This window comes from Macrotis lagotis, chromosome 1 (assembly GCF_037893015.1).
Source record: "Macrotis lagotis isolate mMagLag1 chromosome 1, bilby.v1.9.chrom.fasta, whole genome shotgun sequence".
Taxonomy (NCBI): domain Eukaryota; kingdom Metazoa; phylum Chordata; class Mammalia; order Peramelemorphia; family Peramelidae; genus Macrotis; species Macrotis lagotis.
The window spans coordinates 294,293,724-294,309,059 of record NC_133658.1 but is presented as its reverse complement, the minus strand read 5'-3'; the positions used below and the strand labels follow the sequence as shown (position 1 = coordinate 294,309,059).

Genomic DNA, 15,336 nt, shown 5'->3' with positions numbered 1-15,336 from the left:
TCCCCAAGTTTCCCTGTACCCATCCCATCCCTTTTATTCCATTGAATTCCTGTACCATAATTTGTTCAGTCATTCCCCGAGTTGATTGGCCATCCCCTTAGTTTCTTCTTCTTCCCAGATATGTTCCGTATGGGTCTTCTTCCTCCGATCTCTTTGGGCTCAGGCCTAGCAGAGGTGATTGCTGGGTCAAAGGGTGGGTACGTGGCTTTCCAGAATGGAAGTACCAATTCAGTTAACTTCATTTCTCCCTAAAGCGCTCCAAGGCACTTGACTGACAGGTTGGACTAGCTAGTTTCTAATATTCTGATTCTTGGCGGTCTTGCTCCTAGTCTCCAGCCTGTACCAACCCCGCTGTCCATGTGAGCCTGGGCTGGCCGCGTTACCTAGTGAGCACGTCCAAACTCCCGTTCTGGCGTTCAGTCCTGCGGAGACGCGGCGCCAGCCTGGCATCCCGCTGTATCCCCTGCCCTCCTGCGAGCGCCATTTGCGGCCTTGAGGCCGGTGCCCTGTCGCTCCCACATCCCGCCGGCCCTGGCCGAGCCCTCTCCCCGGCGTGGCTTCCCGCTCCCCGCCGGAGCTGGTGGCCGGCCCCGCGGGCGTGCGCCGCCAGCGGGCCGGGAAAGGCTTCGTCATCGTGTATCAGCGCGGGGGGGTGAGGCGCTCTGCCAGCCAGTGCGGGGACAGCTGGCGTTCCGAGGGGGCGGGCCCGGCCGGGAGAAGCTGCTTCCGGGTGAGCCCGCCCCACCCCCACGTGGGTTGACTTAGACCGCGGCCGCGAGCTGGCGCAGCTGCCGCTATCTGGGGCTGCGCGACTCTCGGTAAGCGGGGCCCCGGGCTGCCCCCGCGGGAGCGGGCCGGGCGGAGGGGGCCGCGGGGCGCGGGGAGTTGGCGCCCCGCCCGCCGCTACCGGGGACCTAGAGTGAGGGAGGGAAGTGGACGTGGCCAAGGTCATCCGTCCGGCCGCGGCCGCGTCTGGGCTCCTGGGACCTGGCACGGGCCCCCCGCCCCGTGCCACCCCCCGCAGGCCGGGGCCGGCCGCCCGCGCTGCAGCCCTCCGTGACCCACGCGCGCCCTTGGCCGTTCCGAGCGCGGGCATGCAAGCGGCGCGGGGCCGAGCACCGGGCTGGGCTGCCCCGGGGCCACCCTGGGGGCCCGACCCGGCCGGCCGCCCCAGCCTTGAGCCCGCAACCAAAAACGAGTTCCCACACCGCGCTCTCCGCATCTTCCAGGCTGCCAGGGCAGTGCCCCCCTTCTGACCGGGTGATTTGATTGATCCCTCCACTCCTTGGCAAGATTTTCCAGTCTGTAAGCTCGGGGAATGTTTTTCTGCTTCTGCCAGCCTGGCTGTGCCTTGTCTGCCCCCTTAATGCCCTTTTAGACTTTGTCTAATCAACAGTCTCGCCCTCTTCTCTAGCTCTTGTAACCCAGAATCTTTAGTATCCAATAACTTTGCCTTCTCTTGTTGAAACTGGAGTGTTGCCCACTTGTTGATCACCCAGGGAGAGTTCTTCTCTCATGCTTAAAAAATACAGTTTCCTGATGTTAAATGTTTTCTAGTGGAAAGAACATTTGGACAGGCAGTGGAAAACCTGTATTCTGGTTCTATTAGTATTACTAATTGTATGACCTTGGGCAAGTTATTTTCCTCTGCAATAGTCCTCACCTTTTTTTCTGAAAAATAAAGAGGAGTTGGGGGCAGCTAGGTGGCACCGTGGATAGAGCACCGGCCTTAGAGTCAGGAGTACTGAGTTACCTGAGTTCAAACCTGGCCTCAAACATTTAATAATTACCTAGCTGTGTGGTCTTGGGCAACCCCATTTGCCTTGCAAACCTAAAAAAAAATAAAAATGAAAATGAAGGAGTTGGTCCCTTTTTTTTATTAACTTCTATAATAACTTCTCTATAGCTGAGCCACCCCCACCCCCCACCCCTGGTATCTGGCGATCTCAATCTTTTTGTCTGGCTTGCTGAAGATAGTTGCTGCTGCTGGCAGGCTGTGATCTCAGACTCCTTCATTGAATCACTGGTGAAATGAGAAGATAGGATAATATTTAACAGGAATACCAGTTTTTGAAAGGTTTGCCCAGCCTTTCCCCAATACCTATCAAAGTTCCCAAAATTGAGAACTTGCCTAGGATCTGACCGTAGAGAAGCCAGCCCTTGTGAAACATTAGCAGCTTTGGCTGAAGGTGTGGTAGAGGAGGTTGGAGTGACTGACTCTAATGAGATGATTGAATTAGCTGGGATTTCACCTGTCCAAGACTAGCCCAATCTCCATGCATTGATCTGATGATATCCAAGAACAGGTTGTTCTTAGGCTTGCTTAAGGGACCTTTCCCTTAGTTAGCATGCTAACTTTGAGCCCTCTAAGGACAAGGAAAGGGATAGGATGACATTGGTTTCTACCCAGCAGAAAGTTGTCTTTACAAGATTAACCTTCAGAAGCCAAAGAATTAGGACCAGCATTGGTTATCTGCACCTTCCATCAGACTGTGAGTTCCCTTGCCCCTCAGAAGTATCAAAAATCATATGTTAAAGCTGGAAGAGACCTTCAAGATCTTCTCAATCCAACCTTTTCATTTTATGGATGATGAAGCCAGAGAAGTCTGTAGGATGTGGGCACTCATACACATATACACATTCTCTCTCTTTCTCTCTCTCATTCTCTCTCTCTCTCTCTCTCTCTCTCTCTCTCTCTGTAAACCTGTAGCTCACTTCTGTCCCATTTGTGACTATTATGAAATGTCTGTGGACACGAGTAGACTGTTGGAGAGAGATAGGAGGGCTGAGTGTATATACCAGGGAAAGTGGCAGAATCTGAAGGGGAAGGATCCTGGTTGGGGGGAGGGGGGGAGGAAGGGGAGGAACTTGGGAGGTGGGGCACAGAAATGGTGTGTTGGCCTTGGGGTGTGGCAAGAGCCTGAGGCCTTGTGTTTTTAATGATAAGGCAATCACCAAAGGAGCACTGGATCTTGAAAATTTGGATCAGCTTTTTAGGTTGGCTGGGAAAGAAGCCAGAAACTACAAGGTATATGCAGAGCTCATCAGCAGGGGATTAAGTGACAGCAACTTCAACCTACTGGCCACATTGGAGCTGTCCAAACCCCAGCCTGGAGTGAACCAGCCTAGAAAACCTGGTTGCCACCTCCTATCAGTCACTTCCCATATTTCTACACACCTCCCTGCTGGAATTCCTGTTATCACCTCAAAATCAAAGTGTTTAAAATTAAATTCCTATCTCTATTCCTCTGGTCCCAAATTGTTACACCAGCCTCTTTATTTCATGCCCCTTCCCCCCAATTTCTTCCCTTTTTAGTCTGTTCTGTGCCTACTGTCAGATTCAGCTTCCTAAGGTACAGCTCTGATCATCACCTAAGTACTTTGCTTCCTCTTACCTTTGGGACATTACCTTGGGGATGGACCAGCACCCTGACCTGGTCATCAAAGTCTTCTATAGTCTTGCTCCTTCTTGCCTCTTGCCTTTTTGGCTTCTGTGTTTGTCTCTGTGTGTATATCCATACATATATATATATATATATGTATATATATATACATACATATATATATATATATATGTATGTATGTATATACAGTAATATCTTTTTTTTTCGGTGAGACTGTAAGAGCCTTGAGATCAGGAATTCTCTCTGAGCCTTCTTTTGTCTTGGTCTAGTCCCTCTCCTGGGGCTGGGTAGGGGACATTCAGTGAACACTTCTTTGCTTGATTCCAGAACTACTGTGGCCCAGTCATGCAGCCCGAGTCCTTGCTTCATAGTGGTTACTTCCACCCCCTCTTGCGAAACTGGCAGACAGCAGCCAGCACCTTCGATGCCTCCAATCTCATCTACCCCATCTTTGTCACGTAAGCTCTTGGGAGTATGTCCAACTTCAGTCCTGCTTTTGTGGAGTTTGGAGTGGGAAGAAAGGTCTGCAGAGGTCCACATCTGGCTACTAAAATTGGGTTAACTGCCTTGCCTGCCTCTTCTCTTCCTGGGGAAACGATAAGCCACTTTTAGGAATTGCCTGCTCTTGACTTTCCTTGTTCTGCCGATTTGAATAAATAACTTTTTCTCTCTGAGCTTGAGACCTATCTGTAAAATGGATTTAATAATCCTTCTACATAATAGTCACAAATATAATGATCAGATAGTTAGCAAAGTACTTTGAAAATCATAAAGCTTTCACCAAGTCACAAAATCTAATTGTGGGATATTGTTATGATTACTGCTTAAATGTTGTTGCAATTAAGAGATGATGAGAAAGAGGCCGAGTGGCTGTTCTGACTAGCCCTTGTGTTCACTGTAGGGTGAACATCTGGTCTTCAATTTTGCCAGTTCAGAAAGTCTATTTTGTCATTTCAACCAGAGATAGACCCCTATGCCCTGATGGGTAAAGTCTACCCAGAGAACCCTCCTATAGCTTAGAAGATTGCTCAGCCCCACCAATCATCTTTACCCCTCATCCCTTACCCAGTCCTCCCATAGCTCATCCACTCTGCTTCCTCCAGGGATATTCCTGATGCTGTGCAACCAATCGACAGCCTTCCTGGCATTGCCAGGTAAGAGATGCTCCTGGGAGATCTCTAGAGAAAGGGAAAAGCCGCTCTGGTAGAAAGTCTTCTGGGTTAGAAATTAGGAGATCTGGGTTCTAATATTGGCTCCCTTACTAACTAATTGTGTCACTGCTAAGGTAAGTCACTTTCAGCTCCCTGGCCTACAGTATCAGATAAGAATAATTCAATCAGTCCTTCCTTATTTCATCTAGCTTTTTTGAGGTTTAAATGAGATAATGGATGTAAAACCACTTTGGGATGTATGAAATGGAATGTAAAGCTCCTCATCCTAAAATATTCCATACCCTGGACCTTCAACTCCTGTCTTGATCAGACTTTTATTTATTAAACACTGTTCTTCACCAGAAAATAGCACAGATTAGTCCTATCACTCTTGCCCTGCCCAGCCTCAATATAAGATTGATCCTAGAATAAGACAAGGTCCAAAAAGGGCAGGCAAGCTGTCTACACAGGGTTCAGGCTGGCCTGCCTCCTTCCCCAGGTATGGCGTGAATAAACTGGAAGAGATGCTTCAACCCTTAGTAGCCAAGGGTCTACGATGTGTCCTCATCTTTGGGGTACCCAGCAAAGTCGCCAAGGTAAGAACGGTGTGGAGGGATAAAGAAAGGAGTGGATAAACTGTCAGGGAAAGAAGGTCAAGGGGGTGAATGTATAGTGGGGGTGAGGGCCAAGGACCTGGATATCAGTGATAAAGCTGTCCTCACACCCAGGATGAGTTGGGCTCAGGAGCTGACACAGAAGACACCCCAGCTATTCAGGCAATTCGCCTGCTACGCAAGGTGTTTCCCAGTCTCCTGGTTGCCTGTGATGTGTGCCTGTGTCCCTATACCTCACATGGTCACTGTGGTGAGTCCTGAGCCCCCCAACTGTGCCCTTCCTCCCCATATTCCACTGCCACTAGCCATTTCTCTCCCCTCCGGTTCTGCCAACAAAGCTAAGTCTTGTTGGTGTTATACTGGAAGTTTCCCTGGGTTGGGAGGCAGAGGGGGCGTCCCAGAACCTTTCCTAAGTCCCAACTGGGTGTCCCACAGGGCTCCTGAGGGAGGATGGCTCATTCAGGGCCGAGGACAGCAGCAGGAGGCTGGCAGAAGTTGCTCTAGCCTATGCCAAGGCAGGTAAGGCACCATGGGGTCTTTGATGGAAGGAGAAGAGAAAGAGAGAATGTTATAGTTAATTCTGGGAGACAAACAAAATTCAAAATCAGAACACATTGTCTATCAGACATGATTAGAGTTGGTGGAAACCTTGGAAAATGTCTAGTTCAATCCCCTCTTGTCTCCTAACCCTTTCTCCAGGCTGCCAGGTGGTGGCTCCATCAGATATGATGGATGGGCGAATTGCTGCCATCAAAGAGGCATTGATCACCCATGGGCTTGGCAACAAGGTAAGAGGCAAGAAGGTGAGGTAGTGCCCTGGAAGAGGTGAGCAAAAAGAGGAGATGGCTTCCAAGAACTGAAAGCCAAACACCTCCCCAACCCATGCCTAGAATCCATGGGCTTACCAGATCATAGGATAGAGAACTAGAAAGTTCTCCTACTTCAATTTACAGATGAGGAAACTGACTCTAAAAAGGGTAGGTGATTTATCCAGAATCATGAGGGCAGTAGTTAGAGCTGGATCTCCTGGGGCTCCTGACTCCAATTTAGAGCTTTTTGTGTGGGAAACTCAGCTCAAGAAACCATCTCCCAACAGGTATCAGTGATGAGCTACAGTGCCAAGTTTGCTTCCTGTTTCTATGGTCCTTTCCGGTGAGTGAAAATTGGAGGGAATGAAAGGAATGAAAGATTGGCACCAGATAGGCCTGATCAGTCCAGTGGCCAGAGGCCAAGTTAGCCCCCTCCTGATGACCTGGATTTTTTCCTGCTCCACAGGGATGCTGCACATTCTAGCCCAGCTTTTGGTGACCGACGATGTTACCAACTGCCTCCAGGAGCTCGGGGCCTGGCCCTCCGAGCTGTGGTATGTCAAAGCGGAGCAGCCCCAACCATGCCTTTATGATTGTTCCTTTCCACCCTCTCCTCCTTCTCTTAGAACCCTGTTCCACCTGCCTCCTTCCTCAATCCCAGAATTTCCTTCTTGTCTGTCTTGGAAGTGGGTTTGAGGGAGGAACTTCAGAGGTCATGTTCTCCATCCTGTGTGCCTTAGGATCGAGATGTCCGGGAGGGAGCAGATATCCTGATGGTCAAGCCAGGGTTGCCATACTTGGACATTGTAAGAGAAGTAAAGAACAAGGTGAGTCAAGGGCAAAATCAAAAGCAGAACTGAGAGAGGGAGGAGAATTCTGCAGAATTTCACAGAATGAGTGGGAAGATCACATTTAGTCCAATATCTGACCCAATCTCAAGAGGACCCCCTTACATCATCTCTATCAGAAGATCATTCAAGGGGTGGCTAGGTGGCACAGTGGATAGAGCACCCAGCCCTGGAGTCAGGAGTACCTGAGTTCAAATCCGGCCTCAAGACAACCTAGCTGTGTGGCCTTGGGCGAGTCACTTGCAAAAAACTTAAAAAAAACCCCTAAAGATCATTCAACTTCTTATTGGGAACTTCTAATGTTACAGGGAATTCGCCACCTAAGAATGAAAATAGTCAATCTTATTAGTCCTAATTTTGAAAGATAAAAAAAAGTCAGGTTTGATCAGAACAGGGCAGACCAGAGTCTGGACAGGATGGGTACTTGCTTCCCTGGAGGCATCATTGGCCTCCCCCTGTAACTTAGTTCATTCTCCTCTGCAGCACTCTGTCCTTCCCCTCGCTGTGTATCACGTTTCTGGGGAGTTTGCCATGTTGTGGCACGGGGCTCAAGCCGGGGCCTTTGACCTCAAAACTGCTGTTTTAGAGGCCGTGACAGCCTTCCGAAGAGCAGGTACATAAGGCAGGGATGGGGAAGGGATTGGAGGGAATGGGGAGGAGCATGTTCTTCCCAACTGTGTTGCTGAAAGAAAATGTTAGTCTTATGTGTCTGTCTGATGGAGACTTTAGCTTCAATTAAAGACCCAGCCCCAAGGTGAGATTATGTATGGGCAGTGAGAGTAGGTTAAAGGCAAGACTTTAAATTCACCAAATGATTATCTCCCATCAACTTTGTCAGGTAAATAATACAAATATTATCCTCATCTTACAGATGAGGAAACTGAGACTCCTAGAGGCAAGGATTTGTCTGGCTTGATTGTGTTGGAGACAGGGCCAATCAGTCAGACAATGATCATTTCTTGAGCACCAGGCCCATATGTTTCTCTGGTGCCTGCAAATATGCAGAGAGGTCCCAGGCAGTGCCCTTTGCTCCTGAGGCAGGGCAGGGCACACAAGCCAGCTGGATCCCTCTATGCCAGCCAGGATACTCTCATCCTCTTTACTTTGCCTCTAAATACAGGTGCTGATATCATCATTACCTACTACACACCTCAGCTTTTACAATGGTTGAAGGAGCCATGACGGACAAAACTAAGAACTTATTTTATATGAAGAAAAAAAAGAAAGCCCAGAGGCCTTAGAGAAGTGAAAGATGATTCCAAACTATGCCCTTCTACCTTCTTCCTGCCCCCTGAGCCCAGAGCTAGCACCTCCCTTCATCAATGAGAGCACAAAGGAAGACTTGGTGAGCAGTGTATAGGAGTCTTAGAACTTTCCATCGAGCCCTCAGCCCTGCTACCTCCCTGTGGACTCCTGCTGCTCCAGACTCCCTGCCCTACCCCTCTCACCTGGATGCCCCTTTCCTCCAGGTTTTACTTTTACAGTTTCTCTGAGAAAACCTCCAGGTTTTTCTAGCTCCTTGAATGCCCTGACCTGCTGAGACCGAGGAGATCCTACCTTCTACTAGAATCATTTCAAGCCAACAGAAACCATCCAGCAATGATTAAATAAGGAACAAGTCCTTGGAAGAGAGACATCGGTATAGCAGAATCTCTGATAGTGAGATGACAATGGGACTGAGCACCAGTGGTGGGAAGAGGATCCTGGCAGAATACTTGCCGATGTCTTATAGCAAAAAGAGCATTCAACTTGGAGTCTGAAGACCTAAATTTATCAGTATTCCTCATCTGTGAAATGGGAGTCTTAATACTTGTTCTGCTTGCCTCACAGGATATTTATGACAAAAGCACTTTCTAAATGCTTTGAAAATGTGAATCATTGTTAATACCACTATTATCTCTGAGACTGAAGTTCTCAAGTCTAAAGTGAAGGCCTTGGTCTGTTATTGTTGCTTTATGTGAAGGGTAGATTATGTGATTCTCTTATAGCCCGATTTTCTGTGCCTGCTGTCCTGGTGTGACTATCCCGTACCTGTAAAGATAAAATGCCAGGAACTGTGTTGGAAAACCAGGGGGGATTGTCCTGGTGGGTTGAGGAGAGCAAGCCACCTCCCAGTACCACCTTTGTGTGTCCAACCAGCCTAGTGCCCAGATTTTGTCCAGTTTCTTAAATGAGGGAACATGTGAAAGTTTTCTCTTTTCTGGGCTTCAGTTTCCTCCTCTGTAAAATGAGGAGATTAGAGGATCTTTGAGGTCCTTTCTAGCTCCAAAGTACAATAGTTCACAAGCCAGCAGATAAGAAGTTTTGCTGAAGGACAGGAACAAACTCAATACAAATAACTCAGAATCATAGAATTTTGAAAACCAGAGGGACCTTGGGGATCATCATGATGTCAAAATATAATAAAGTTATATTTTTTAAATGCAACTCTATTCAGTTCAAGGACAAAGTATGTTTTTCAGCTCAAATTCGTTTCAGTTTGATTACATTTTCTATCCTGAGTCAAACTTGCCATGATCAGCAGGTTCACAGGAGGAGATAGACCTACATCTGTGGATAGATTTCTGTGCTTCTTTCTGTACATTTACATAGTCCTTACTGCATCTCTGTTATCTGCCTCACAGAGAACTTGTGAAGCAAGTAGTGCCAAAACTGTATTATAGTCGTTTTAGAGGAGGAAACTGAGACTGAGAGGTCACAGAGCTAGGTAGCATTAGCACTGGGATACAAACCTTACATAGGATTATCACATGAAGTCATTTCTATAATTTGATACTTCTGCTTCCATGTCAGAGGATACCAGCTTGTTGGTTTGGGGTAATTTGTTTTCTGTTAGTGGTGAATTGTACCTAAGTACCCAGTTCACCACCTATTCCAGGAAATGGATGGCTGAAGTCTAGTATGTTCTGTGGTGGGGAGGCTCTGACCCACAACCTTGGCCATAGTAGCACTATGTCTCTCCAAGTGTATTAAGCAAAGTAACTAAACTGGGGGAGATGGGGCAGCAGTACCAGGGCTTATAGGCTGGCTGCCCAGTGAGTGCCATGGTTCCAAAGTGTTAGAGAATTCAGAGAATGCTTCAACTCTGGGACATGAAGGACCATTTCAGAAAGGAAAGCAGCCAGAGCCTTTAAGACAGGCAGGATTGGGGCAGCTAGGTGGTGTGGTGGATAAAGCACCGGCCCTGGAGTCAGGAGTACCTGAGTTCAAATATGGCCTCAGACACTTAATAATTACCTAGCTGTGTGGCCTTGGGCAAGCCACTTAACCCCACTGCCTTGCAAAAACCTAAAAAAAGAAAAAAGACAGGCAGAATTTAGCTGAACAAAGAAGAAAGAGGGAAAGCTAACCATATGATGAGAGGAAAGGCATAGAGGAAGCAAGGAGTAAGGCCTAAGTTCATGGAGGGGAGGAATTAATGGGTAGAAAAGAATGGATGAACTCGATGACAGTCTTCAGTGTTTGGCTGAGGAATTTGGACTTTATCCTTTAATGGGGAACCACAAAGGTTCATGAGTCAAGGATGCTACATGAGATAATTTATAAGGTGCTTTGCCAATTTTAAAGTCCTTGTGTCAACTGCTTAATATCTAGGGAAAAGTCTGGCTACAGAGGGATGTAGCAATCCTGCTTCTGCATAATTATTGTAAGGACATAATGAGATTATGTATAGAAAACTTTTGTAAAACTTAAAAAGTGATATATAAATGTAAACTGCTCATCATCATTATTGGACAGAAGAGACCAATCAAATATTTGTTAAGCACACATACTTTGGGGGAGGGGTCCCTGCTAATGTTACAAAAAGAAACAAAAGGTAGGTCCCTACCCTTAAGGAACTTTATAGTCTAATGGGGGAAGACTACATGCCATCAAAAACATAGAAAGTAAACTATACTTGATAATTAGGAGGTAGTTACATGAAAGAAGGTTTCCTGTGGAAAGTGGAATTTTAGTTTAGTTAAAGGAAGCCTGGAGGTTGGTAATTGGAGCTGAGGAGGGAAAGTTCCAGACTGGAGAACAGCAAGGGGGAATGGTCAGAACTGAGAAGATGGTGCATCTTGTTCCTGGAGTAGCAGGGAGGCCAGTGTCACTGGATCTAAGAGTTCCCTGTGGGAGAATGAGATATAAAAAGGCTGGAAAGGTAGGAGAAGGCTAGATGATGAAGGGCTTTGAATGCCAAACAGCATTTTGTATTTGATCCTAGAAGTGATAGGAAGCTACAGGAGTTTGCCAAGGGGAGAGGGAGTGGTGGCATGACATGATAAGACCTGTATTTAAGGAAAATCACTATTGGCTGAATCCTAGATGGATTAGGGCTGGGAGGTAGGTAGACCTCTCCCCAGGTAATCCAAGCGTGAGGTGATGAGTAGTGAGGTATGTCAGTAGCATTCCCTCCCTAGACCTCCCCACCCTCAGGCCTTTCAGGGGTCTGACTCACTCTCAAGATTTTAAATCTTCTATCTCAGTCACTGCCTGATACCTCCCATGACCCCAGGGAAAGGAAGAACTAGAGCTGATCCCAGATGGTGCCCTCTTCTCTTCCTCCTCCACACTGTCCCCATTCAGTCTTTGACCACAGATCATATTTGACCTCATCCAGTACTCTAATGATGCACCAGAAATTGTGCTAGGAGCTGAGGAATACAAGGACAAAAATGAGTTTACATTCACTGTTACACCTTCATGGTCTTGGGCACCAAGGATCCAAGAAATGGTTCCTCCACTGAGGAACCCCCTGAAAAACAGCACGAAATGGTTCTGTGGCAGTAGACAAGAAATTCCTTGAGGAATTAAATGGCTTAAAGATTCTTCATGGCCCCCCCACCAAATGAGACTTCTGGGCCATTCGGCTCTTCTGTTTTTTTGTACTCTTGTCTTCCCCTTGACACCCCTGTCACTGCAGGTTGGAGGTCAGATTCAGTTTTCCTGTGCCTCCTTCTGATATCCAAGACTAAGGACCTGCCCAACAGTCTTTCTTGGAGTTTTATCCAGTTGGACCAAAGGATCAACTCACCAAATCATAAACTTCTCACTTTCTCTGTGCTTTTGAGAAAAAGCTGTGATTTCATCAGTGTTCCTACCCCCTCCAAAAATGCAAGCAGCAGCCCAACCTGCGCTACTCCTATCACCCAGCTGGAGGCCATCATCCCCATCAATGTGAGAGGGGCCTTCCTTCAGGTTTCTTGACATTGCATGGATGCCCAGCGAGCACTCACCACTATCTCTTAAGCTCACACTGTGTGACCAATATATATTTTTGCTCCTGTCATTCAGCTCTCTGGCCTCACCCTTACTTTTCTTGTGCTACTCCTCATTTGTAACATATTGTCTGCTCTGGACCACCCTGCACCATTGCCATTTTGTTTATTCTCAACTGTAACTCTTAAGTGACTGTTATTCAGTAACTTGCAACTATGCATCACCAGAATATTTTTAAGTGAAAAAGTTATGCTTCAATTTGCACTTGAGTTCATCAGTTCTCATTTATGTTCACTTCACTCTTCATCAATTCATATAAATCTTCCCAGCTTTTTATAAAACCAACCTGATAGTCATTTCTTATCGTAGGAGGGTATTGCATCACAATCATATACTACAACTTGTTCAGCCATTTCTCAACTGATAAATATCCCCCCAGTTTCCAATTCTTCACCACCACAAAAAGCTGCTATAAATATTTTTTGTACCTATAAATCCTTTTCCTTTGATCTCATTGGGTTGTAGACCTAGTAATGGTATTGCTGGGTCAAAGGGTATGCAGTTTTATAGCTCTTTGGCCATAGTTCCAAAGTGTCCTCCAGAATGTTTGAACCAGTTTCAGTTTCCACATCTCTAAAATGAGGGTCTGACTCAACCTCTAAAATCCTTACACTTCTAAATCTATGATCTTATGGGCCTAATCTTGTTTTTAGGAAGAAGTCTGGGTGATGTTAAAAGAACTGATAATTTCACAAGGAACCCCATTAGACTTTTGGAAATGGAAAAGAAGGCTAGTGCTTCTAAAGCCCAAAATGTGGGTAGAGGTGGGGCATATCAGGAAAAGCTAGCGAGTCTTTGTCTCACTAATTAACTCAATTCTTACTGTATCCTAAAAATCTAAGCCTCAGATCTAGTTAGTATACATTTAGGCAGCTGAGTGGCATAGGCAATACAGCTCAGAGGAGATAAAAGGCAGGAAGGATTCAAATACCACACTAGCCCCTTACTAGCTGGGTGACACTGGGCAAGTTGTCCTCTCAATCTCAATTTCTTCATCTATAAAATGGGGATAATTAAAGCATCTACCTTCCAGGGTTGTTATAAGAATAGAGAGAAATAACATTTGGTAAAGTGCTTTGCAAACTTTCATGTCCCATTCCTATCACATCACTCCAACCCAAAAAGACTGTTTTCATATACTGCCTGTGACAAAGAATCATAGATCTAAAACTGGAAGAGACTTGTCTTTAGTCCAGTTTCCTTCTTTTATAGATGAGAAAACAGAGCCAAAAGCACACAGGTAGTAAGCAAGCATTGGAGGCAAGATAAATTTAAATCCTCTGGCTCTAATTTCTGTGTTAAACTTCACAAAATAAACATAACTCAATTGGTTAAGGGATTTTGAAGCAGGATGACACAGTAGATAGAGGAATTGGAATCAGGAAGAACTGAGTTCAAATCCTGCCTCAGACTCTTCCTAGTTATGTGACCCTCAGGACTGTCACTTTTCCTTAGACCAGTTTGCCTTATCTATAAAATGAGATATTTGGACTTGATGACCTCTAATATCACTCCTACCTCTAAATCTATGATCAAATATAATATGACACAAATAGAAATTAACAAGAATTTAAATCACTTCTTTGTGTCCCCCAAGTTCTGAGGATCCTATAGAAGGGTAAAAAAAATGAGAGCTGCTGAAGGGGCTCACATTCTATCGGGGCCACAACAGGCAAACAGCTATACATACATAGGATACAGACAATGTAAAGAGGAGGCGATTCAGAGAGTATTCTTGGAAGTGGGGCTCCTATCTTGAACCTCAACTTAGACCACAGAGCCTTCTGGAGACATGTGACCCTTCTACAGCCTCCTCTGAGCACCTGTAACACCTGTAATACCAGGGTCTGGCCTTGCAGGAGTATCCTCCAAATCAATCATTGGTTTCAAGTCCTTGAAGAGTAGAATCAGTCCACATGCATAGAGCTCCTACTAGCTGCAAGTAATGAAATTATGTGTAAGCTATGCCCCCTGCCCTCCTAAGATTTCAAATCTAATGGAAGAAACACTGACATAGGAAAGATTATTGGAAATTTCAGGGCTGCAAGAACTGGGAAGAAGGAAAGATATGCATTTTGAGAATCAACCAAGAAATACTGAGTGTTTGGTATCCAGCTCCTTGTAAGGATATGTAAGTATATAACAGTCTCTCACCTCAGGGAATTTTCAATCTATCTGGAGTGATAGACACAAACATACAGATAATTAAAAAGGGAAGACAATGTATTAAGTTGTGGGCTGCATAGTAAGAATCTTGGGAGTTCAATGATCCAGAGCTACTGTAGGAATAGTTAAGGAAGACTTCATGGAGTAAGGGACATTTAAACTGAGTCCTGAAATAAATGTAAGATTTAAAGAGAGGAGTTTCTGGGTAAAGAGGTCAGTGGTTTAAGTTGATAGAGGACTGTGAAATAGGGTGGGATCAGATCATGAAAAGTGTTGAAAGGCTAGCAGAATTTGTCCCAAGTGGCATAGGACAAGGCAAGTCACTGGAGACTTTTAACAGAAAACTAGTCTGACAGCAAATGTGTTAAGAGGCCAAGAAGGAGGGAAGCTGGAAAAAGTCAGATTAAGATTTTATTAAGAACATTAATTACATGCAAATAAAATTCCTGCCCTTAGGAACTCAAAAGACTTTTGGCACCATCCACCTATCACTAAACTTATAATTAGACATTCTGAATCTTCAAGATCACCAAGTGAAAGGGTAAATTAATAAATTAATTACAGTGAAAAGTGATCCTTGATTGTTAGTGGACTGATTTCCTCCTCATACGATCATATTCAGCACTTCTATATTTATATGTTGCATTTTACACACTCTCACTATTAGGATTAATAAGGTCAAGGGATCATTTTATGTTTTGTCCTTGTACCCCATTGCTCAGCCAGGACCTAGCACATAACAAGAACAAGAATAACTAGCAATTATGTAATGCTTTAAACGTTCTCAACGCATTTTACCGGAATCATTTGATCCTCACAACAACCCTAAGAGGTAAGTGACAGTTATTCCTTTTATGTCTGAACACAAGTATACTGCCTTAGTATAAGGCCCACCCTCTATTAACCCACAGAAAAGGCATAGTGTGTCATTCCATTATTTAAGCAGTTAGAAAATATATATTTTTCCCACCAGGTGGCATTGTACACAAGTCACCAGATGAGCAGTCTCATCAAGGTCTCTCTGTCACATAAGCAGAGATGGTCTCCATTTTTCCATATACAGACAGAAGTCTCTCTGCCAA

At 45.5% G+C, this 15,336-nt stretch overlaps 1 protein-coding gene across 2 annotated transcripts; it reads left to right on the top strand.

Moving 5' to 3' along the window:
* The first annotated feature begins 740 nt into the window (after positions 1 to 740).
* ALAD (aminolevulinate dehydratase) lies at positions 741 to 9,258 on the top strand. Of its 2 annotated transcripts, XM_074211127.1 has the most exons (13): positions 746 to 818; positions 1,230 to 1,305; positions 3,732 to 3,862; positions 4,508 to 4,558; positions 5,055 to 5,151; positions 5,284 to 5,419; positions 5,605 to 5,688; positions 5,869 to 5,957; positions 6,266 to 6,321; positions 6,445 to 6,532; positions 6,719 to 6,805; positions 7,310 to 7,439; positions 7,947 to 9,258. In XM_074211127.1, the coding sequence occupies exons 3-13, from the start codon at positions 3,750 to 3,752 to the stop codon at positions 8,006 to 8,008; spliced, it is 993 nt and encodes a 330-aa protein (XP_074067228.1). In that variant the 5' UTR covers positions 746 to 818; positions 1,230 to 1,305; positions 3,732 to 3,749; the 3' UTR covers positions 8,009 to 9,258. The 2 variants fall into 2 exon arrangements, with proteins under 2 accessions (XP_074067229.1, XP_074067228.1); XM_074211128.1 differs by lacking the exon at positions 1,230 to 1,305 and having other exon boundaries at positions 741 to 818.
* Positions 9,259 to 15,336: the final 6,078 nt, after the last annotated feature.